We start from the raw sequence: 25,547 nt of genomic DNA, 5'->3' as shown, positions 1-25,547 counted from the left end.
AAAATAACACAGATATAGTGGAATGACACATTAAAGGAGAAAAATCCTGATCCCGTGACCTCTCCTGTCAGGGGTCCTGATGGCCCTGCGTACCCCTGCGGGCCATTCTGCTGGCATGTTTTGGGCCAAATCAATACGACATTGCTGATAGTGATCGCCTTTGTCTCTGATATATGGCAAGGCTCCCCAATCCATAGGGCACAAGGGTTCACTGAATGAGTTGATGAGTATAAAATTGTTCTAAAGCCAATCACCACCTCTGTGATGTTAGACAGCGGTCTTCACCACCATCATCAAAGCAGCAAAATCTTATAGATGAATAAAGTTTCCTTCCTGCAGTAGACATTCCTTTGATTTGCCACCTGTCTGTATCTACATTTAGCCGCAGCCAATATTGTTGCAGTCTTTCATGTAATCTGTGTAATCTTGCGTTTCTTGACTTTAGCCGAGGCAGCACAAGTAGCCTTACTAAAACTGCACCAGGTCTGAGCAGAAGTGCTGTCTCAGGGAACCATAAATCTCACAAATATGCAGTGAACACATGAGCGTACTTTGTGCAAACTTTTTCCAAGGCATCATAAATCTGGCACTCGTGCATCAGGTATCATCCTGTCACTTATCACACCAAGTAAAGCATTAGCTGATGAGGTCATCGTTTTTGTCATGCATAGAACTGGTGTTTTTTTTCCCCCCCTAAGATGTTCCTGCAGTCTCACCATTGTTTGCGAGAGAAAGACAAAGAAATGAAAAAGGGGGAAAAAACGAAGAGGAAGGAAAAACAAATGATACAAATGATAGCAGGGGCGAGAAAGACAGGGGGAGGAACAAAGCGAGGGATGTGCTTAGAGGAGGAGAAAAATGAGATGGATAGATACATGCTGATGAAGAGAGATGGGCATGGAGAGATTGTGCCCTCCTTGTGGCTGCTGCAGTGCTGTGCAGGGAGCCGATTCATCACGACCAAATAAACTACAGAAAGAGGAGGAGAAACAGTGAGGAGGGGAAGATAGAAGGGATACACTGGCGTCAGCATGCAGTCTGTTATCAGCTGTCTTTTCTTTCTTCCACTTATCACTCTCTTTATAAGACACACATTCCAGTGTAATGCTCAGGTTTCTTTTGCAATCATACTGTAAGTGCGTGCAGTCTTGTGCATTTGTTCTGCAGATCTCTGTAGAGGCCTAACTGCTATGTTAATATTATCTTTTAACATCATGCTGAATTAATGCACTCAAAGCTCTTTCTTCCAGTTATGCATTGAAGAGAGGGAGAACGGCAACAGCTGGTTTACCTTCCCTTTCTGCAAGTTTTTTTTGTTTTCTCTTTAGTTTCTTTGAGTTTTTTTGCTGGTAGTTTTCCATCGCCATGTCTGCTGACTGTCTTTTATTGCTGAAAATATACAAAGCAGAAAGCACACTCAGTGGAAGCTGATGGAAAAAAACAATTAGCTGAAAATGGCTGAAAGCCATCACGCGCTGCAGACTTGGGTGTTGATTCTCTGCAATCATTTCACATTACTGAAAGTCATTTGATTCAGTTATTTTCAAAGCTACAGTGTGAGTAACCTCTATAAACAGATTTTGCAAATCTGTACGCAGAACTGTTCAGAAAGGACAAGGGAAGAGGTTTACTACCAGAGGTTTCTTGAGGATGGCAGGCTTTGGTTGGATGCAGGTAAACAGATCAGGTTGATGGCAAAAGAGGAAGTCCACTTGCTGAGTGCAATCTGATGTCTGCTTAGCTTTTCAATATGTCATCAGTCTCATTTTCTCTTAAATCAAAGTTAAAATATCACACTAAGCCATGAATTACTGCACTTAACTATAGTTCACGTGGGGTTGAAGCATCCTTTCTCACATATATAAATGATGTATGTACTGCAGGTTTCCACGTTAATACCTGAAAAACATGTTGAAAGAAGTAAAAGAGGATTCCCTGCTGCATCTTTAACTGTCTGTTTGAGCCCATGCATCAAAAGCATTAGTGAGCAGCCTCATCTCTTCAAACACAGAACAAAGCGCTCGTTTTGCCACACTGCTGGGTGCAGATTAAACTCACGGATCTCATTTGTTTTAGATTTTAGTCAAACTTTTTAACTCCAGAAAAACAGAGCACCTGGCCTGCTCTTTTCTTTTCAGCGGTGCTGTCAGTCGCTATTTTTGGCTGCTGTGTACCTGCAAAACCAACATACCAGAAAACATGCTGTGTTACTATGCCAACCTGCAGCCACGAGCTGTCACGCCACCAAACTTAGCCTTACTGCATATTCAAAAATGGTAATTCCACTGATTATGGCGACTGACGCAATTGCAGTTTCTAAGCAGCGAAACCATCAGAAATAAAGAGAACAAATCTTGTGAAAACAGGTCGCTCCAAATCGAGATTTAATTCATATTAATCACGCAATAATTTGGCTGTCCTGGTTTTTAATTTAGTATTTGTTCAAGTTTGGCCTTGTTTTGGTTTAACTGATATTCTTTCTTGTGTTTTTATAGAGTTCATGTTTTCCCAGTGTGTTCTTTCTTTTCTTGTTCCCACTTCCTGTTTTACTCTGGTAATGACTGTGTGTGTTTTTAGCTGCTTTACTTCCTGTTTGCCCTCCTTTGTGATTGCATACCCCACCCTCATTACTTTCACCTGTGTCAGTTGTTTTCAACTTTCTTTATCTTTAATCGACTGCATGTGTGTATAAACTTGTGTTTTCCTCACTGTCTGTTCATCTTTTTCCTCTTTTGTTCCATTTTTAATCCCCTGTTTTTATTTTCTAGTCTTTTGCACTTCCTGTATCTCCTTTTTTCATAACAGCCATTAAGGGCTTGCTTTTTGTTATTCAACCTGCCTCTGTGTCCTGCGTTTGCGTCCTTTCTCCCAGAAGTCCTGACAGAAGGTTTTAAATCAGTACAGACAAAGTGCGCACACAAGCAGGCATTTTGCTTTTAGGTGCAGGTAGTATATGATGGCACAAAAGAGAAAAAGTCTCTATTGGATCTTTTTCAAGGACATAGATCAAAGTGTTGCTTTTCCAAGCATGCTTTAAGAACTAAATAATGAAAGTTCAGCTTTTAAGAATTTTTCCAACATACTGAAGCTTTTAAATCAGTAACCAAAAGAAGGGTGTATTCAAACTTTTACTTATTGCTCAATTAACATCTGATTTATGGATTTTACTTGCGTAACATGGATCTTTGGGCTGTGTGGGTAGTGGAGCAGAATGATTTAATTTTAGATGACATGAATCAAATGCAGTTTCCTGCTATTTCTGATCACTCAATAATCAAAAGTGCATTTTATTTTTTAGTAAATGAAGAGCAAATTAACTAAATGTTTTGCTTTGGCTCTTTGGGAGACTCCAAAATTGCCTTTTTTCAAGAACAACCCTTTGATTAAAAGTCATGTGAAGCACATGAGTTGCAAACAAATAAGAAAACAGATATGTTAAAAATCTAGCTCTCGGTGATGCAGAGCAGGATCAAACCCGCAGAAATAAATAAAAACAAGAAATTTAAACATGCTGAAGCTCAAAGAAGGAACAAGAGGGAACTGAAATCTAAGGAATAAACAATAAAATTAAGACAAAAAGGGACAAAGGACTTGGTTCCAGTTTGAACACTGGATAAATAATAAATTCATTAACTGTCTTTCAGGTTCTTTGGCATCTTGACATCTTCCGCAGAAGCTTTCGACAGCTGACCACTCATAAGTGCATGGAGGACTCGTGCATCTTCTGTGCTTTGAAGGTAAAACATCCCCTCCTTTTGTCCTCTAATGGCTTGTAGTGGTTTTACTGTAAACCTAAAGCAGTGCCCATTACTCTGCTGTATTTCATTGTGGCAGTTTTCCTGGTTGACAGTTTCTGTTGGTCCATTATGGTCCACAATTCACTTATACTTCAGTTTAATGGTTTAACATGCAAACAGTTTATTATTCCATTACATTTATCTGCCAACCAGTGTAGGGCGACAAAACTATGTTATTGTGTTTTCTTTTCATTGGGTCCTTTTGTTATCACGAAAAGACTAATTACAGTAAATGACAGATAAACAGAGGGAGATATGATGCAAATGAAATAAGACAAACTAATAAACAGCAAACAGAAGATTATTAGAAACAATTAGAGCTGCACACACAGGAATGTTTATTTTTACATGTCCTTATATTCATTTATTCATGCTATATAACAACCAAAACCATTTTGGGTTTTTTTAAGCTAATTAAAGACTAAATTATTTTATGGATTTACGCAGTGGTCGGGGAAACCTATCTCTTTCAACTCAGCAGGGGGGATTCTTGCAACTGGTTATGTAACACTCTAATACTTTGGATTATTTGCTTTAAAAGAGGGAAAAAAGCACACCAGATGAACAAAAGTTTTAAACACAACCATTTTCAAAGGAGGTTTGGTCTTGGACATTAGCCTCATTGTTACTAAAGGTTGTACCTCAAGGCATGCCATTACAACCAGCATGGTGCTGTCGCCCAGACTTGATGTTCACATTTCTACCAAGAAGCTGAATCCACTGCTGAAGAGAATTCAGCAACGGTTTGCAGATGCAGTTGCAGATTCTTTTAGCCATGATTTTCTTGCCATGAAAATAAGTCCAATTTCTTTGCTACCCTGTTCTCAAAAAGGCTCCAGGACTTGTGCAAAAGAGGTATCTGAAGCAGCAGGAGTAAGAAGCAGCTCAGGTGTTCGTGTATAAAATGAGTATCACAGATTTGTATTTTCATGTCAGATCACTTTAACCCCTAATGCCTAGTGTATAATATTTGATACATACAGTTTTTGAGACAAAATAAATTGCACAGTACATTTTAAGCAATTTTAAAAAAGGCAGATGTAGGAAATACGATACAAATTAAAAGTCATATATGGAATTATACATATAATTTGTTTTTTAAACAAATTAGTCGGATACTTTAATAAACTGTCCATTATAATAAAACATTTGATTTTTTTGGCAATTTCATGGTTTAATGGTTCACGCTTTAAAGGGTTCAACACTTACTCTAGTCTATCTCAAGCCAAAGACATGCAATGTATAAGCAGTGCTGCTACATTATATATATTTTTTTCTTGCCTGTATTTGTATGATTTCTTTCCACTTAGTGACCTTTATTCTTTTTTTCTTCTTCAAAAACTATTAAAAACAGCTTGTGAAGATGAGGTTTTAACTTGACAACAAACCTACTAATCTACACAATTTACCTGTTTTGTTATTGGTTGCATTTAAAATAGGCTTTTGCTCATATGCAGTATTTTGTCTTTCTGCACATAGTGTAAAAATACAACATGTGGTTCTGTGAAGAGCAGATTTTATTAAGTGTTTAGAAGCAGCACATTTATAGACTTGTGTACTGGTTAAATTAATTTATCATATTTATATGTATGAATATTTATTATATTTCATCATTTCAGCAGTGGCAAAGTAACCAAACAGAAACAGGAGATCGGTGAAATCGTGAGACCCTCGTAGTAAACGAGTCTTATGCAGCACTGTTTCCGCCATTTGTTGCATCAGTGATGACAAATATGTGTCTGAGTGAAGAGAAGTGCTGTGTGTAATGTGGTGTGGTGTGATTCAGTGTGTGTGTGTGTGTGTAGCGGTGTCGATGTGTGTGTTCCACACGCTGCTCTGTCTCCAGTGCTTCTCTGTAATTAATTGGCTGACTGAAAGCGCTGAGCTAGCAGAGCCCACGCTGGGATACTACACACACACGAAGGTCCTACTTGTATGCCGAACACGCTATGCTGCTACACACGTACGTCTTAAGATGCTCACAAATCTTTCTAACACACACACCTACACACACACCTACACACACCCTCAAGCTTTTTGGGGTGCGGTGCAACAGCTGTAGAAATCAAAGGTATTGTCACCATGCTAAGCGTATACATTTTCCTGTCAGTTTCCATTAACCGTCCCACCAAAGAACAGATGTAACATTGTTCTTACACTGTGGCTGTAGTCCCTACAGCAGTGGAGATAAAAGTCTCTGAGCAACTAGCCAAAACACACGCCAGATGAACTTTAATGGTTGCTTAAATTTTCACGCATCACATTTAAAGAGCCAAAGACATAAATGCAGATTGTGGATCCTTTTATTTTGGAGGGGGATCTCTGCAGCAGATGAAGGCGCCTGCCTTCGTAGTAAACATAAGTTCAGAGGCTGCCTGTGGCTATCCCCTTAGAAATCACTGCAACATTTTATCTCTCTCAACAACAACACAAACACATGCGCACACTTGGATGCAGATATACCCGAACGCAACACACACACACACACACACAAACACACACACATGCTGCAATGAGCAAGAAGACAGAGGAAGAAAAAAGAAGGTGAAGAGGAGAAAAACGAGCAAAAGGGAAGCAGAAAGATGAATGAATGTGGGAGTTTGCGTCGATTGCTCCTGCCCTCACACTCGGACTGAGTTCACACACACACACAAACATACATACACGCGCACACACCTTCCTTTCTTACTCACTCTGCCTCATCCCTCCCCCTTCTCCTCCCCCTCCCTCCTTCTCTCCTCCCTCCCTCTCTTTGTAGGGTATATTCCCCCTCCATTCTCCTTGGTGCATTGCTGCAGTCAGCACACACACTCACACCCTATTGCTCTCACTTTTCCGTTTTCCTCTTCTCTCTTTCTCTATTTCCCTTTCTTATTCTCGCTCGCTCTCTCCCTCACTGCGTTACCTTTCCCACTGCCAACCCTCGGCTCGCACACACACAGACCGAAGCCTATTGTTGCCTATTATTTTATAACATGCCCGGCCCACCTGATCACAGCCATCTTGCTAGATCGTGCGTCCACAATTTCAAAAATAACACCTGAAATGAAGAAATCATTAACTTAATAGCACCAGACTAAATCACACTTCACAGCTTCATTAAATGCTTATTTGGCTTAATTAGATCCTAATTTAGGCTAAACCTAAGATTAGTGCTGCAATCAGGCTTGAAAATCCAGTTTAAACTCACATTAATTTTGTTGTGAACTTAATGTTTGAAGTCGGTTGCTCCGTGATTAGGCGTAGGAAGATTAGGTTTGGTGGAAGTGAACTCTCAGCTGTCTGTCAAACAGACTTATTTGCTTTGGCAAATACATTTTGAAGGAACCCGGAGGGTTATTGCAGGGTTCAATGAATCTGACTTTTAATTTGATACGACATTAATAATAATAATTGAAAGCCAGTTTGAGAAATCAGGTCTGTATTATTTATATTTATTTCATTTAGGATTTTTACCACTTCCCCACATTTCATAAAAATAACCTCTAAAGATATAATTAATTTAGGTAAATGGCTTGATGCAAATTAATATATTAATTACTAAAAAAAAAAGTTGCCTGATAAGTTAACTTGTGTTTTCAGAAGCAACTTTTCCCTTTTCTACTGTTTGCTGTTCTTGCTGACTGAAGCTTCAGAAAATTATTGAGCAGCCTCCAGCAAACGCAATTTAATCAAATGAGTGTACGTTTTCCGTCACAGTCTGTACTGAAATGCAACATTTTTCTGTCTTCGATAGATTTACACTTGATGGATAAAATTTCCCTCTGTTCTTTCTGCTGAATCGCCCTTTTGTAATTCAGTCAGGACCACTATAGTCAAAAGACAATTTGTGGTTATAGTTTGGTTTTTGTAGAACAGCACTCAGCACAGAATAGAGCAGACATCAAAGGGTGGCATGAAAGGCAGATTTGAGGTTGAGGTGGGTTGCAAAGTAGCTTGAAGAGAGCAGCAACTGTGGGAAGGCTAGTGCAGCTTAAGAATAGCCCTACAGTATTGTGCAAAGGGCTCAAGCCACCCCTAATTTTTTTCTTTATATAGGAAATAGGTCCAACATGTGCAAACATGGCAATACAGCATATAAGGCAAAAACAATTTTTACAGTTCTAATGAGCTTAAAGGTGAATATTGGGTTTGAGTGCCTTTATTCTGCAACTCAGCGTTAGCTCTCTCAGGCAAACTTTCTTTGAGTAGTCTTCAGGAAGTGTTTTCCAGGCTCCTTTGAAGGACATTCAAAGCTCTTCTTTGGACGTTCTTTGGATGTTGGCTGCCTTTTGTTCTGTTCTCTATAACGCTTCCATAATGTTGAGGTCTGTGCTCTGACTGATAGTGTTTCATTGCGTGTTTTTCTACCCAGGTATGCTTTCAAACACATTTTCACTCGGTGTGTTTGAGATGACTGTCATGCTGGAAAATGTTGCCAATCAATCAGAGGCTGGGTCCAAATCTGATGGTATTTTTCTGGATTCCATGCATTTTTACAAGATCCCCAAAACCACTGGTTAAAATGGAGACAGAGTCTCCACAGAAGCATGTAGACACTCACTATTGTACTTCTTTCCTTATCTACTCTGTACATATTGAAGCAAAAATTTCAAAATTGGATTCATCACTCTGTAAGACTTGTTGCCACAGATTTTCAGTCCATTCCTTGAGTAATTTAGCATAACTCACTCTTTTATACCCGTTTCCCTAGTTGATGAATGGCTTGAGGATCAGCTGAAGGGCATCTCTCCAGGTTTTTCTGGAGTTTTTTCTTAAGGACTGCAGCAGACAGTTTTTTATGTCTGCCACTTCTTTATTTGTCCCCTAATTGTCCAGTTTCCTCAGTTTAAAAAAAAAAAAAGACACAGTCAAGACTTTTGCCCAGTGCTATATGTGATATTTGCCAAGTTGAAGTGCAGAATGGCATTGCAACACAATGTGCAATACTCCATGCAATACAGTGTTACCATATAATTAATATTACCACAAGTACTCTATTGCTTCCCCTCAAGGATCAATCAGAAAATCTTACCACTTTTTAAAATATAGTTTTAATGCCTGTTTTAATATTAAAAAATTATCTTTTATTATGTTTTGCCTGTAAAATGTCAGAAAAGTCACAATTTTATGAAGGTGTCTTTACAAGTTCAACAGAATCTTCATCTACAGTATGAGTATCAAACACTTAAAGAACTGTTAGGCTGAAATGGATGCAAGAGTTTTGAAACACAACAGCTTCTGTTTTCTGTTTTGCATGTAGGTAAAAGTAAAGTTCAATCTGAAACTAACCTGAGGAGGTTCGCTGGCGTCCATGTGGATTTTAAGAAGCTAAGGAATTAACTGATTAACTTTTTTAGCTTGCCTAGCTCTAATCCAGAGCTTCCCAAAGCTCTAATCTATTTAAAGTTATACCCACTCAGAATACTTTAAGTGTCAAATGTGTTTTAGCCCTGCAACAGACTGGCGACCTGTTCAAGCTGGAGCCTGCCTGTCAGCTTGGTTAGGCTCCAGCACACCCTGGACCCTGAACTAGATAAGCATTTGTTGAATGCGAATAAAAAACCTTTACCATAGTGCAATTTATCACATGTAGCAATTCCAGTATTTATCTGCACTGATTCAGTAACATGAGGATAGATGGAAAAACATTCACAAAATAGGAATACTTGCTGGTGTTTAAGATAAATTAACTGTGTTCATGATCTTATATTTCTGTATACCAAACAAAAATGGAACCAACGTGGACATAATCATGACACGTGGATGCTGATGAACTGTGACTATGTTAGAATATTTTTATTTAAATTTTTTGTTTCTAAGTCCTCCAGACACAGAGCACCCGCTGCGTTTCAGCGCAGCCATCTAATCAGTGACTGAAATACCACTGGGACGGAAACCAGCAGAGCACCAACCACTGCTCCGACACGTCAGAGCGACTTATGTTTATTTCTGTTTTGGGCTGTTTTAGCGTTGGTCAAAAATAGTTGCTCGGTTTTGCTTTTTTTTTTTTCTTTCCCCCTACTGAGAATTTTTACCATCAAAAAATTAGGTCATTTTTATCCGTTGGCAGTCTGGAGGAAGTCCATCCATGCTTTTATCTCTCCCTCTTTGGACACTGCAGCTCTCCTTCGTCCAGCTTCAGTCAAAAGTTGCTCTCGGTGCCTCTGCTTGAACTCAATACTGGGTGAAGTGCTTGTGTTAAGACCTACATCACTACGCTTAAGTTTCAGACTGCGTTTTCTTGTGCCACTACTTTTTCTGCAGCTACTGCCACTATTTACAACTGTCTCAGGCCCCTCCCTGCCTAGTTGTGCTGGAGGTTTCTTCCTGTTAAAAGGGACTTTTTCCTTCCCGCTTTCGCCAAAGTGCTTGCTCACAGAGGGTCATATGACTGTTAAGTTTTTCTCTGTTTTTTTGTGTTAATGTAGGGTCTTTACCTTACAACATAAAGCAACTTGAAGCAGCCGTTGTGATTTGGTGCCATATAAATTAAATTGAATGGAAATTGAATTGACAGTTGTTCATCTAATCCCTTAATTTAATCTAATTCAACCTTGACCCATGACCCAAGTAAGTGCAGCGCTATTATTTCTACACAAATATCTACAAAATTACTCAAATATATATATATTTTCTATCACATATTATATTACCAAATTATTAAAACAAATATTCTGTATGTGGAATTATTTCTGGATATATAGAGCTTTCAATTTTATTGGAGCGAACCTGTCAACCACTAAAATTTGGCTGAAATTTCACAATCCCATGTAGGATTTAAGGTATTTAAGTCAAACAGGCAATTTTACAAAAATGAGCTGACCAAATAAGGTAACAAGGTTTGTGCCATTAATCTAATTTTATTTTCAGATACGAGTTAGGCTTCCGAAAATTCCGAAATAACAAGACGATCAGTGTTACTGCTTTGTGCCGTTATTCTCTCGCCTTACTCTGTGTTATAAACACGGCTAATGACTTCCTAAAAGCCAAAATACAGCCCCCGCCAGGCTCCACATCTTCAGTTGCCGATTCTTTGGTTTTCAGATGAATTTTGTTGAATTTAATGCACAAATTTGATGCCAAAAACATCAATTATTAATTGTATTAAATAATCCTGTTAAAATTAATCTGATCAAAAAATACAGAATTATGATATTGTGGCAGGAATTATTTACCTGGAATATTTATAAAGAAATTAGAAACACTTTATCAGTTTTTCCCAGCAGTTAATTTTCCAAACGTATTTAAAAAGTTAGCTGCACAGTTAGAAGAAGAATAGTATAATGCCTAAATCAGGGGATCAGGACTCCAGTGGCTCACCATCTAAAGTCTGAGACGTTGCGTGATGATAAAGAGAGACACAATTTTAACACTTAACACTTGCTACACCTGCACGAGCATAAACATTGCCATCTTCTTCCTCTTCAAAATGACAGATCCTCCCTTCCACTCTGATCGCTGCCCTCAAAACACACTTCGGTGGCCTAGCTTTTCCTCCGAGCCTCCTGCAACAGTTTGATTTGGTTTTACGGCTCCAAAGCACTCTCAGAGCTGTTTTTGTCAGAGAAAAGTGAACTACAAATGCCATTTATTATTGATACTGTCTGATATCGAGGCCAGCTGTGCCGTTTGTTTTAGTCCACTCGGACTTTGTTGTGCAGCACTTTTGTCCCTGACAAGATCACAACTAGCTTTGTTTGTGTGTTTCTTTGTTTTATGGGTCATTTGACAGAACATGGTTCCTCTTTACAGGGCAGCTGTGTTTAGAGGTTTTTGATCTGCTCTGTAAAAAAGTAAAGTAATGGATCTTTGAGGAAAAGAAAAGAAATTAACAGATTCGTGGATGTCTTTCTGTTTGCAGAGTATCTTTGCTCAGTTCCAGTTCAGCAGTGAGCGCGTCTTGCCTTCAGATGCACTGCGGAGCGCTCTGGCCAAGACTTTCCAGGACGAACAGCGCTTTCAGCTGGGCATCATGGACGATGCTGCTGAGTGCTTTGTGAGTCTGCGACAACATTTATCCGTACACACACACCTGCACACATAAATAAGAGGTGAGGGGATGCCTAAAGGCTGATCTGAGCGAGTGTTTGAGGAACTCCCACATCTTTACTGCAGTCGGAAGCCTTCAGGGGAGAGGAGATATCGAGCACAGCAGCCTCAAAGAAATATGCCTTTTGACAAGCGTGGAGTGTTCACTTTTTGTTTAGACTCTCTGTGTTTGTGACTCCACCGCCGGTGCCTGTTGGGTTGTTACACTGTTATGCTGTGAGGGATTCCTTGTCATCTCATCTGATGTATCTTCAAGCTTACGAAAAACATTGAACTTAATGGGAAAACACACCATCTCCCCTGAGTGCCTTTTCAGGAGCTCTGCAACCAAACTTAAACAGCTATCTTATTCTGTCGGCCAACAATCTGACCAAAAGATAAAATCATTACTCCTTTCTGATAGCTGAAGAAAACATAATCATTTAAAACATCCCCTGGCAGCGTTCAGTCGCTAGGGAAAAACATGCATTACCCACAGTAACTACAGTTGGTCTACTGTGGCAGTGTAACTTGAAGATGTGCAACACCGTCTGGAAACTGAGAATGTTCATCTTCAGTTTGAATGTGCTGCAGCCAACACGATTCAAGAGGCACAAATTTAATTTAATGTTCTCCCTTTCTGTTTTTTTCTGGTTTCACAGTTGGTAAGTAGTTCGCAGGTGTTTGCAGTCTTCAAACTGTGTGCTAGCAAACAAAACAATTACAAGGAGGTCTTGGTTCAGAATAGTACACCTAGGGACGGCCAGCAACCTCCAGCAATCACTCCCGATCGGGTTCATGAAACGGTACAGTACATGATTGATCTTTCCAAAATATTTGAGTTCTACGTGCAGCGGATGCTAAAATATTCTGGTGACACTCCACAGGTTCTGTTACTTCACTTCCTCGGCGCGTTCCTCTTTTCAAACCCTCTTGTTGCTTTCTTTTCGCCACTTTTGTGCCTCCCTCTTTCTTCGTGTGCGTTTTATGTGTGTGCCTGAGAGGCGGTGTCTGATCGATTGGTAGTAAATGTGTTCAGTCAGGGAATCCGTCGGCTTCTTATGAAATATAGATGCAGCTCCCACGGTCAGATTAACAAGAGCACCAACAGAGAGGAGCGATCAAACACGCGCTCGCGCACGCACCCACACTATAACCGACCATATTCCCGTACATACCACACACACATTAACTGATGTCTTTCCCACGTGTTTCTCAGGAGAACCTCCTGATGCGAATCCACTTCCATATCAGCGCAGAGAGTAGAGAGGACATCTGCACAGCAAAACACTGTATTCCACACCAGAAGTTTGCCATGACTCTGTTCGAACAGGTAAGGGGATGTTTGTCCCTTCTGCGCCCTCAAAGAGCTGCTACATCTTTCACTTTTTGAATGCATTAATTAAACCGTCCAAACAACATGAGCGCGACGTCTTGGTATGAACCTCAGAATGCTTTTCGTTTCCAGTGTGTGTGTAACAGCTGTGGAGCCACATCAGACCCCCTGCCCTTCATTCAGATGGTTCATTATATCTCCACTACATCCCTGTGGTAAGACAAGACGCACACCTACACACCTAAACACACACAGACACACCTACACACACTGCAGTAAATCTGGCAGCAAGCTGTGGCGGGGTGGCAGTAAAGGAAGGTACAGCGTGTTCCCTACTTCCCTGAACGGGTCCCTTACTGAACCGTGAGTGGCAATCACACATTACGTCCACACACGTGTATCTTCGTGCAAGGGCAGGTGAGGATGTGCAAAACGATTCCCCCATGTACAGGTAGATGATGTTGTGTTGACAAATACACATGCAGGATGTGTGCGTACTCAAAAAAACCCAGCACATGTGCCGAGTCAATGAAATAAGGTGCAGGGAAAGTAATCAATCAGGTGTTTGATTTAGCGGACCCAGGGGCCGACATAAATCTATAAGTGGAAGTGAGGGCCCCGGAAAGGCCAAACAAGACAGAAATAAGAGGACAGATCCTCCTATATCCCGTTTGGAAATGAAACACAGCCGAGGAAATAGAGGAATGAATGGCGGGGAGGGGGCAAAAGTACAAATAAACATGTCAAAGTAGTTGTGGGGCACAGAGGTACCACAGGTCTCTGTTTGTGCCTGTGAGCGCTGCCAAGCTATTTTTACCCTTAATGAAGCCTGTTGTTTACAGTCTAGATAACCAAATATGCAAAAGTCAGCATGAGTAAGATAGTCAGAGGGCACCAAAAAGAGAAAACAAATGTGTGGTTCAAGCACGCGGTGCAAGAGTGTACCCAGCCGGTGTGTTGTTGTCGTTGTATTTTCTGCTTTCTTAGACTCCTCATCTGACTGTGTATCTGAAGAGGAGAGGTTGAGCAAGGGGTTGAAATCGAGTGAGAGAGTGTACAGAGAAGAGGTTGAGTTCATTTCAGGCTAATGGAAGAGGTGAGAGGAGGCGAGGAGAACGGCTAGGAGGAGGACAGGTTTTTAAAATTGTTATTCTTAAAGGAAAGAAATATGTCGCTAGAAAAAGCAAAAAGCAAACAAATAAAAACAAAAGCACAATGCCGAATAAATGCACGCATTATCCCATACTGGGTACCAAGCCTGAGACAGATTTGTAAAGTTTGTTTTGTATTCACAGAGAATTATAACATATATTTGAGCTTGTCCTTCAGAGGACAATTGTACTTAAAAGGGATAAACAGAGCTTAGTATTAGTAAGTGTCATTGTTTTATGCTTTAGTGAAGGAGATTGTCAGAGAAAAATGCATTTATGGTGGACAAGTAAAGCTTTCTGAGTGGATAATTGTAGAAGAACTTCTTCAACAGTAATGCTGATATATGGTTAATGCTCAATTACTACAGTGGGGTCAAAGATCAGCATCAGTCAGACAGGGTTTAGAAATGTTCTCAGACTTAAAAGGTTTTTTCACAGCTGACATGCATGTCTATATAATCTACATCTTTTTCTTATTTATTATTTTTTCATTTAAAGAATATAACGTTTGTGAAGTGAGAGAAATACTGGAGTAAATTTCATTTGGCTTCGTAGTATAGTGTGTTGCACATTTGCCTAATGAGTGCTTGTCTTGCTAAGTTACCCACTGTAGAGGGATTTTTCATTACCAGCATCAATATCTAAATGCAGAGGAACAAACAAACAAACTTATCAAGTTTTCCTTCTTTTGGGTCTAACTCTGGGATGCATTCACTCACCGGGTGTCTGATTTTATTTTGTGTGTGTGTGTGTGTGTGTGTGTGTGTGTGTGTGTGTGTGTGTGTGTGTGTGTATCCAATGCTGCAGTAACCAGGCAGTGAGGATGCTGGAGTGCAGAGAGAAACCCACGCCGGACATGTTTGGAGAACTGCTCCGCAACGCCAGCAACATGGGAGACCTACGCAACTGCCCCGTGAGAGCGTGCACACACAGGACACTTTTGCATGACGCACGTGCACTCCTTTCAACGTGCACAGAAAACGTGCATTTCATTTTGTGCCCTTCCACGCTCAACTTCTTCCCTTTTATCAAGAGAAGAATGTAATCAGGAAACTAAAGCAGGGTGAAAATCACATTCTGAAAATATAATTTGCACTTGTTTCATCATTTCTTTGTTATTTTTCCTCCTTCTCGCTACGGCGGGTCTCTGTTACATAATCAGCGGCTCATTTGCATTTTCTTCCCGTTTTTCATCTCTCTTTCTATTACGGGAAGCATTTTCCAAGTTGTCCTCGTCGACCTCCCATACAGTAAATGATGGCAATCATCAGTTTCTTCTTGTGGGAGAAAACTGTGTTTGGTTGTTCAGAGGAAGATCGGTTTGAAATTATACATGAAGACGGAGTGTTTTTGGAGTAAGAGCCGTGCACGAAATGCGAACTGTAAAAGCAATAACGGGAAGAGAAAAAATGGCGTACGTGAACAGAGGAATTTTCAATGATTCCTTTGTTCTGCAGGCTTGTGTGTTGCGATGCCACATGGGGAAGTGCTGCTGCTGAATAGATCCAGTTTGACCACACACACCCACCTCTGTCTGCCAAAGTATCTGTACAAAGAGCCTCCTCTCTGGGCACGGGCGAGCAGCTGCCCCTCTCGTCACACAGCACAATCACCACTTCCACTGCTGCAGCCACACTAACACACACCCAGTGTTTCTTTAACCACGGTAAACGTTGGCATTGTGTGCGCAGTCCCACGGGAGACACACAACCTGTCTGTGTTTATCTTTCATCACTTGCAGCGCTGATCTTTTGTTAATACCACCTTGGGCGTTGCTCAAACAAAGTGATGGTATTTGGATGGAAGCGAGGCTGCTGGATGATACTGTAAGTGTGAGATTGAAGATAGGACAGTGCAGGGACTGGATAATGTGATTGATGGCGAAGTTTTGCACAGGCGATTTGAAATTTGGCGAGTTGTGAACTAATATCAGTGCAATAAAGTGAATATGTAGATGAGATGATCAGTGTTTTAGCTCTTCAGATGTTCATCAAAATGTAAACATTATACTGGATCACTGTGACATGTGACAACAAAATAAAAATGTTCATGTTTTCTATGTAGTCTTTTAATGTGACACGTTATTTACTCATAGGATTTACTCAGTGCTCCCGTTCATGTTTTTTGAGTAGGGAATGGTGTGTATATATCTATATGAAACATTTAGATCTTATAAGACTTACAGAGTGTATACTGTGATTTATTTCAGAGCACATATAACATAAATGCACTATTTAAGCTGCAGAAATTCTTATCTTCCCCTCCAATGTACTAGTGCTGTTGCTTGGCATCCCTGCCTGCTATTTTCAACCCTTCCACCACCTCAGCATCCACCCACGGGAGGGCTGTTTACTTATTATGCCCCAATTTTATCCATCCATTTTCTTCCACTTATCCAGTTCAGGGTCACAGGGGGGCTGGAGCCTATCCCAGTTGTTACAGGGCGTGAGACACGGTCCATCCAGGACAGGTCGCCAATTTGTCACATTCACACCGGCAGCCAAATTGCAGTCACCACTTAGCGTAATCCCGTGCATGTCTTTGAACTGTGGGAGAATGCTGGAGTATCTATGTGGTGTGGTGTTGCGCGCTAAACACCCCACCTCCATGCCACCCGCTCCCCAATTTTTATGTAACATATTTACATGACACCCATCCTGGATGCCAGCCTGGACGCCAAATTCAAACTATATTTTTGTGCTGTAATAAATCTGTGATGCTTCACTAAAAGATATTACATTTAAACTTTTACTAGTAACCAAGTTTCTTCAGAACCAGCCAGAATTAGACTGCAGTTTTTTTTATATTGCAGCTGATTTAAACAACTCTACACACCATGGGCAGTGCATTGCTATGTTACCCCATCAAAGTAATCCATTACTATAGTTACTGTGATTGTTCATTTGGTAGAAAAAATAAGACATGTCACTATCCAATGTAATGAAAGAAAAAAATTAGAATTATTATTTAACATACTTGGCTGCTGCTGGCTGTGCAGGATTCAAATGTATGTATATAAGTGATCATAGATTTATGGCTTCAGATATCCATTATCTATAATGATACATTTATTATATGCAGTCAGTGACCATGGTGGTGACAAATGACTTGTGAAATGGGCCTGTGTGTTGGATTTTTGTAGTTTTGGCTGTGATCCGTATTGATATAATAAAGCGGTTTACATAATCTAGCTAAACTGTTGGCTTGTTTACAGCCTCTCTCATCAGCTGTGGTGGTTTAGGCGTTTATCAATCCTCCATGAACGATCTCTTCAGTGACTCCATTATTAAAGATGAGAAAGCATTTTCATTCCGCTGCTCTTTGATTTGTCAGGAAGCAACAACAACAAGCTTTGTGTCATTTTAATCTGAAGAATGCCACAATCAGCATACTGCGATCCTACAGTATCATTTGACCAGCAGCCCTGTTATATAACTCTCCGTGTCTTGGAAAGGTCTGCATGGCCACAGTGATTTAAAAAAAGAAAAAGAATGGTGGGGGAAAAAAATCTTTGCATATAAAATTCAACGATGAGGCTGCACCGATCAATGCTGTATTATGAAGCAGAGCGAATCTGTTTGCACAACCGTTTGATGAATGATGTTGTCAGCGGCTGTTCCCCTCAGCGCTGAGAGCTAACTGAAGCTGTGTGTCCCGTCCATGTGTCCTAAGCATACAGATAGCCTCGTGTCTCAGTGCTGTGCTGGTTGGCTGCTGCTCCCTGGCTTGTGTTTGTGTCCCTTTCTGAGAATTGAGAAGCAGACCCTGGCAAAATACCTTCCTGCCATTTCTGGTGCCAGTGCAAGACAGCCCGCCGCCCACAAAGGGAGAGTTCTGTGTGCGATTGTGCTTATGTGTGCGAGTGCTGTGTTTGGCAAAGTGTCTGGTTGCCAGGGTGTTCTCAGGCTGTTTCCGAGCCTGCTCTGCCAGCACTGCGTGCATGCTTGCGTGTGTACATGTGTGTACGTTTGTGTGTGTGTCTGTGTGCACCAGCTCTGTGGTGGGTCATGACTCAAAGGAAGGATTCAGAACACACGGTTCTGAACTCAACAGAAGGCCCAAGGGACAAATACAACTCAGCACAGCACTTCTTCCTCTGTCGTTCTCTCTTACAGTCCTTTCATGATCTCTCTGTTTTTTTTAGCCTTTTGTCTCTGTCCCTCACGCTCCTACTGTTCAGGTTTTCCGTGTGTGTGCGTCTTCATTACTGCCAAATAGGGATGGCTTTAGTGATGTGCACACTCTGTAGCCTCATCACACATGATGAATAAAGCTGTTTAATCACGCACTCTTTTTTTGTTTTGTTTGTTAACCTCCTCTCGTCCTTTCGCTCTCACAGAGTAACTGTGGGGAGGTATTGCGTATCCGCCGGGTGCTGATGAACTCACCGGAGATTGTGTCCATCGGGCTGGTGTGGGATTCAGACCACTCTGACCTAGCAGAGGATGTCATACACAGCCTGGGAACCTGCTTGCGTCTGGGAGATGTAAGCGACCGCACATTATACACTCCTTTGAACAAAATTAGCGTATATCGTGTGTTTCTATCCAAGCAGCTGAGCCCAAACTGACATAAATACACAGATGTAATTTCCCTAATATTCTGTGGCGAAAATAGCTTTGTGTGCAGTGTGTATATGTGAATCAGAAGGGCTGTTAACTCCCAGCAAGCACCAGACGCCCCTGGGCCTTTTCAAGTCTAATTTCAAAACCAGTCAGGGTCGGTAAAAATACTCATAAATACTTGAATTTTATTGAAGTGAAGGTGAAAATTTGTTGTTTTTTTTGCAGAACAATGGAAACGTCTAAGATTAAATTTGTTGCAATTTAAAAAGTTTAGTTGACATCTGCATGACACTTTACTGTTCAAAAATGCAAACGTATGCATATCTTATCTTATTTGCATTGTATTTGGGTGTGAAAGGTTTGCAATTACACAGCAACACATTATTAACAAATAAAACAAAACAAATGCAAAAACTAGTGCTGGATGGGATTTCTTAAAAATGTTTGCTTGCAGAGCTTATTTGTACTGCACTCTGGACAGTCAAAGCCTATTGTTCCCAGATACTCTGGTTGCACAGTGCTGCAGGGGTTTATAGAGTCGTCTCACAGGAAGAAGAGGTCTCCTTTCAAGGTTCAGTCAAATGTAGATATAAAGGGATGTCATTTCAAGGACCAGTAAATTCAACCTTTTTTTTTTTTGCTGGGTTGTCTCAAACTGATTTCAATTAAAAAACAAAAAACAAAACTCACTTTTACTGTAGTGCCACCAACAGGCAAAATTTGCATGTTTTTAAAAGCTTAGAGCCAAATAATTGTAATCTCTTGCTAACAGTGCATGCATACTGGCATACCGAGTGTTTTTGCATGCTAATGTTTTGCAGGAGTGCTGGAGTTTTTTGGTTTTCTGTCCTTTCAAGTAAGGGTTCATGGTAGATTAGTGGCAATGCTCCAGAGCGCAAGCCTGACAATCATACACTGAAATTGGTTTCTCTCTTTTGTTTAAGAGAAAATGCATCACAGTCTACTAGTCCTAGTTTTTACAATAAAACAAAATATTTATGCATATCTCATACCTTTTGGAGAGTTGTTATAAAAGTGAATAAGGTCCAGGGTGTGAAAAATCAGAATACAGTAGAGTCCTAGATTTCCGGACCAAGAGTAGTAATTTGTAATTTGATCTACAGCAAACTGCTTTCTGCTAGATGTAAGCACATGCATAAATTATTTTTCAGCACATTATCACATGCAAACTGTCCGACACAAGCGCATGCATGGATGTATATGTATTTTCAGTGTGTGTGTGTAAACAAATACACAATAACTTGCAATAATGTGCAAGTTCAGCATGTTAAAAAAACAAATTCTGTGCAGATACGACGTAATCTTCCAGACTTTCAATTTTCTTATAAAGAGCTCAGAACGCTACTTCTCCATTTACAGCTACAGCTTTTACACCTCTCTCACACACACGCGCACACACACACACACACACGTGTTCGACCTCTGATAGTCGGCGTCATGACTGAGTAATGTTGATGCATTTTAATGCCCCTGTTACATCTCCAGCCGCATTCCGAAGTGATATCCATGAATAATGGATTAGTGAATATGAATATGTGTTACAGTGACTCAAGTTTTTCCCTCTATCTTCTGTCTCCGCCTGCTGCTCTGTCTCTTGTTTTCATCCTGCAGCTGTGAGGGGAAAAAAAACAAGCTGTTGAATAAGAAAATCTGAGGTGTTATCTATTGAATTTTCCAAATTGTGTTTAGCTATTAAAAGTGTGTGCATTTCCCTCCACAGTTACTTTCACTTGCTGTTTTTCTGTATCTTACCCATCCCCCTTTTTTACACTTTTATGTCCCGTTTCTCCTCAGATTAGATAACTGTAGTGCTGCTGCTGCAGTAAACCAAACTTTATATTCAGTTAACTGTAAATCAGCTGTTAAATTTAAAAGGAATTAATACAGATCTTCGTTGTTTATCTGCAGATTTATGGGCTGCTGGCTGGACAAAAGAGTTGTGGTTGTGCAAACTTGTTAAGATGTATTTTCTGATTCTTTAAAGATTTCAAAATAATAAATAATGAAAGCATTTGCTGGTTGCAGGACTAGATTTATTCTAGCTTATTATGTTGAATCATGGATTTATTTATCGATATACGATTCATCAAAGCACAATGGCTAGAATTATACATATGGCTATCAATACACTGCCTTTGTCTGTGCATGTTACTAGCAGTATCATCTGGAGCAAGTGACCTTACTAAGAGATGAGTGTGAGAGCCGTGCATCATTTCCGCTTGAAAAACTGCAGCGTGTATGCAGCACTGTAGGTTTGTGTGCGCTTCGCAAGCAGAGGAAAGTGAGGAGAGTGAAGAATTACTGCATACAGCATATACTAGGTGAGCAAAAATGTGCTTGTATTCACATTAACTAACTCTTCTGTCTCTCTCTCTCCCTCTCTCTCTCTCTCCTATACCGCACACCTCTCCCCTGCATGCCCCCCTCCCTTCTTGTCTCCTCCCCCTCCCTCTTATCTCTCTCTCTCTCTCGGTAGTTGTTCTACCGTGTGACAGAGGAGAGGGCTCGCCAGGCGGAGCTCTACTTGGTGGGCATGGTGTGCTACTATGGCAAGCACTACTCCACCTTCTTCTTCCAGACCAAGATACGCAAGTGGATGTACTTCGACGACGCCCACGTCAAAGAGGTGAGACGTAGTTTGAGTCCCGAGTCTGCACGCTGCAACACAAGGAGCATCTGCTGCATCTTCACTTGTGCCTGTGAGAGCAGAAATGACAGGAGCTGTGCTGTATGTTAGTTTAAGTGCTGCACAGTCAGGTCTTTTGCAGTAGAGGCAGCTTTAGATTGATTATGTGTTTAAGGTTTAATCCCTGTCTTTGTTTAGATCTATGCGCTTAAATCTCAGTGCAAGAACTGTGTTCATATTATGTATGTAATTTAAGTGTGAGTCCTTTTCTTAAAGGCTAAAAAAATCCTCATGAATACTCAGCAGAAATAAGAGAACGAACTTGTGTGCATGTACCTGTCCTAGGCTATCAATCATAGTTCACAATGAGGGTCATATTAGATTATTGACTGAGATAATATGATATCAATGAAGACACAGCAGCACCAAGTGTATTTGACCTTCTACTTTTAGAGGAATATGAGTAGCGTTATATCCTAAAACAGATAGTTATACTTCCTTTTTATGTGTGTGTGCTTATATAAATATATATTTTTGTGTGTGTGCTCTGCATCTCTAGATCGGCCCTAAGTGGAAGGACGTAGTGTCTCGCTGTATCAAAGGCCACTATCAGCCCCTGCTGCTGCTCTACGCTGACCCCCGTGGGACGCCGGTGATACTGCAGGAGAGCCCAAACCCCTGTACCAGCTCCAACCCGCAGCTGGAGCTCCAGCACTGCAGCAGCAAGGCTGGTTACGACAGTGAAGACTCTGGTACAGCAAAGATGATACACTCTGCTAAATATCAGATCGGGTTGATCTGTCTTTATCATTTGAGAACATGCGGGGTTATAGCTTTAAAGCTCTGACCTTCAACCCTATAATCTGCCTCTGCATACTGCAGAGCCTGTGCTATAGTATTATCATGCCTTTAAGTGGAAACATATGCGCATACAGGATTACCTAAAAGGTCACCTCTCTTTCTCTTTTCTCCCACAGGTCGGGAGCCATCCATATCCAGCGATACTCGCACGGACTCTTCGACAGACAGCTCGAGTCACCGAGGTTCTCGCAGCCGATCCCTCCACCAGTCTACAGGCAGCCACCTCTCCAGTGAATCCCAGACCACAGTGGTCTGTAATTACGACACTGGCACACCGCCGCTTGGTGCTGACGCTGGAGGTAATGCTGCTGGTCCAAATGTTCTTCCCCTTAAAAAAAATGCAGTTGCACCTTCAGTCAAGAAACCCTAATGGTTTAAAAAATAACAGCAAATACTCAAGTGTTTTCAGGGAGATGCAGAAAGTATCATTGTTGATATAGTTAAGAGCAAACAGTTATGCGTTTTCAAGTTTCGGTGAAGGGAAATGGGTTCTGCAGAGTCTTCAGGTTATGCGCCTCGTTAGTGGTTACTCTCACATTTATTAGCACTGCTGCCTGCATAATTGCCCCCTGTGGGATAAATAAAAATGTTATTGGATTTATTTTCTCTTCCTTTTCTCCCGTGTTCAGAGTCAGCAGTGGAGGGTCCTCCGCGCCCTCCCTCTCCTCCGCTGCAGGAGTACAAGGAGACGGCTGTCTTCCTCCTCTCCTCCCGCAGGCCTCTGACCTCCTCTTCCTCTTCCTCCCGTCCTCTGTCCTCCTCCTCTTCTTCCGGAGTTGGGGGCTGCGAGGGGGGGATTGGGGGTCCCCACTGGGAGGATGAGAGCACTAGCAGTGAGAGCAAGTCCAGGTACTGCAGCACTCGTACACATCGGCTGTAGAATTAGGTGAAAGCAAGATGAAAATATTTCACGGTAATGCCTTCTTCAAATCACACGTAAATACTCACATCTCTTCAGGGGAAAAAGTAGAAGTGCTTATTAGATATGGAGCTTATTTTCATGTTGTTAGGCTACTCATTCAATATAACTATAATGTGTATATATATATATATATATATATATATATATATATATATTTCAACACTGTACCCCAGATTGAATTGAAAAGTTAACACGCTGCCCTTCAGCCTGTTAGAAAAAAATCCAGATGAGGAAAAATCTCAGATTCCTCGCTTTGAGTTCATAGTTAAACAGCTCTGCACACTGTGAGACACACAGCAGTCTGTTCCTTCTGATCTTTAAGTGAAAGTTTGAGATAATAACACAACACAGCTTAAAGAAAATAAAATGCACAATATCACAAGAATCGTGGCTGTTAAGTGAACTGTAGCTAGCATCCTATTGTGGGGCACATGCTCAAAGGCTGTGAATGCCCACTTTTTTAAGAGTTTTGGAAGTGAATTTTCAATTTATTTCTGAAATGGCATTTGTGAAATGTCAGTGGAGATTTCCTTATATAACGAGTTTTCAGTTCTGAAACAAGCCAAACAGTTGTGAGGTGAGTCGTGACCATAAAAAGATTTGATTTGGATAAAACGACTAAAAAAAGGCTAAAAGTGCAAGACTATTTACATAATTACGTTTAAAGGTAAAGGAACTTCTCATCCAGCAACCCTTTGTAAATCTAGTTTCCACAACAAAGGACTTTCAACCTTCTTGAATTTAATAGGTTTCATTATCATACTGGTGTATAACAAAAGGTTGGAATATATTTTGTATTTTGTGATGTGTATGTAACAAAGTATAGCCTCATTAGCAACATGTTACAGTCCTTCACTCTTGACTGAAATCAGATTTTCTTGGTAACAGCGACCTCCACCAATCAGAAATGTTGCTGTTTCTATTCAATTTTTCCAGTAGTGACAATATGAATAAAATGTGCGTTTGTTAAGATAAGGTTGATATCATACAGACTTGTGCTTGGTTAGATTGCTTTGGCTTCTCAATCAAAGTCTGTAACCTCACTCTTGAGATCGATCACCAGACTGTTTAGCTGAGTTACGGCTAGCTGACTAACTGGCCCTGCCTTGCATCACTCTGGGCTAGTTCTTTGAAGAAACATTTTCAGTTATACACCTTTGCAAGATTTATTGTTGCATGAAAACAAAACATTATAGACAAGTTAGTATCACGGATCACATTAGCAGGTAATTTGTCAAGCTAGCCAAGTCGCATTTTCACTGAGATTTGAATTTGCCTGCAGTAATGTAAGCTAGCAAGAAAGCTACAGTAAGTAAGTTAGTTGTAGCTTAGCTAGACCGCTTGAATCTGGCAGTGCTTATTTTGTAAAATTTGCTGATAAAGTAATGCAAGGTGGTCATTTTGTTATGTTAGTGATTAGTGTACTCCATATTATGAAAAGATGTCACTTTGGATCTTCTCTAAAACATGTCCTAAATTATGGGCACATAAATAAAGGTATTACTGTTCTGCAGACACACGGCAACTAACGTCATGAGAAACTGTGACAATCATAGAGGCCTAAAGACCAATCAGTGGCCTGACAACCACTGTTCGCTCTCATCTCTTGTGCAATGTGAAATTGGGATTTAACACAAGAAAAATTATACGTGTTGTACTTTTAAGTAAAAGAATGAATCATAAACAAAAGTAGACATTCTGCAGAAAATTTTACTTTCTTTTGCAGTTTTTAAATAATTTTTACCAGAAGACTAATTTTTTTCAGTCAGTAGACATGTTCAGCATTGAATCCTTGTTCTTTGCTCTCTAGTTCTTCTGGAGGCCGCTACAGGCCAACTTGGAGGCCCAGGAGAGAAGCGCTGAACATCGACAGCATCTTCACCCGACAGAGAGGCTCCTCTGTGGGCTATAACACTGTGCCTGGCCCGCCTCTCCCTCCAGGGCCTCAGGACTCACTCCCTTTAGAGGGACCTGCTCCACTGCTCGGATTGCAAGAAGTAGAAGCCAGAGAAGTTGGGGAGTTGGAGGCGGGGTTTGGGCTGGTTGGGCAGCCCAGGTCTCTGGGCAGTGGGCGGACGATGGGTCCCCCTGCCCCTCCACCTCTGAGAGGGGTGGAGCACCAGCCACGTCTGATTCAGAGGATGGAGAGTGGCTACGAGAGCAGCGAGAGGAACAGCAGCAGCCCCGACAGGTAGGAAACTTACAGATACAGATTAGTTTGTTTGCATTATCAACATTTATGCCTTTCGTTTACCCTT

The 25,547-nt window shown here is 40.9% G+C and overlaps 1 protein-coding gene across 6 annotated transcripts in view; it reads left to right on the top strand.

Moving 5' to 3' along the window:
• The window catches only part of usp54b (ubiquitin specific peptidase 54b), a 59,385-nt gene that overhangs the window by 18,710 nt on the left and 15,128 nt on the right, over positions 1-25,547 (top strand). For all 6 annotated transcript variants that reach the window (XR_014921996.1, XM_085466608.1, XM_085466611.1 and 3 more), the window contains 11 exons: positions 3,645-3,737; positions 11,641-11,775; positions 13,027-13,140; positions 13,276-13,358; positions 15,102-15,207; positions 18,634-18,780; positions 21,357-21,506; positions 22,066-22,258; positions 22,484-22,666; positions 22,997-23,216; positions 25,100-25,480. Coding sequence is in view for 5 of the 6 variants with exons in the window: in XM_085466608.1 (XP_085322734.1) it covers positions 3,645-3,737; positions 11,641-11,775; positions 13,027-13,140; positions 13,276-13,358; positions 15,102-15,207; positions 18,634-18,780; positions 21,357-21,506; positions 22,066-22,258; positions 22,484-22,666; positions 22,997-23,216; positions 25,100-25,480 (1,805 nt within the window). In the remaining variant the exon portion in view is untranslated. The remainder of the gene's footprint in view (positions 1-3,644; positions 3,738-11,640; positions 11,776-13,026; positions 13,141-13,275; positions 13,359-15,101; positions 15,208-18,633; positions 18,781-21,356; positions 21,507-22,065; positions 22,259-22,483; positions 22,667-22,996; positions 23,217-25,099; positions 25,481-25,547) is intronic.

This window comes from Copadichromis virginalis, linkage group LG8 (genome assembly GCF_057382275.1).
Source record: "Copadichromis virginalis isolate Kocher_CV1m ecotype Utaka linkage group LG8, C_Virginalis_male_GT1.1, whole genome shotgun sequence".
Taxonomy (NCBI): domain Eukaryota; kingdom Metazoa; phylum Chordata; class Actinopteri; order Cichliformes; family Cichlidae; genus Copadichromis; species Copadichromis virginalis.
Note: the sequence above shows the minus strand (reverse complement) of the source record. Positions and strands in the feature narration are given on the sequence as shown.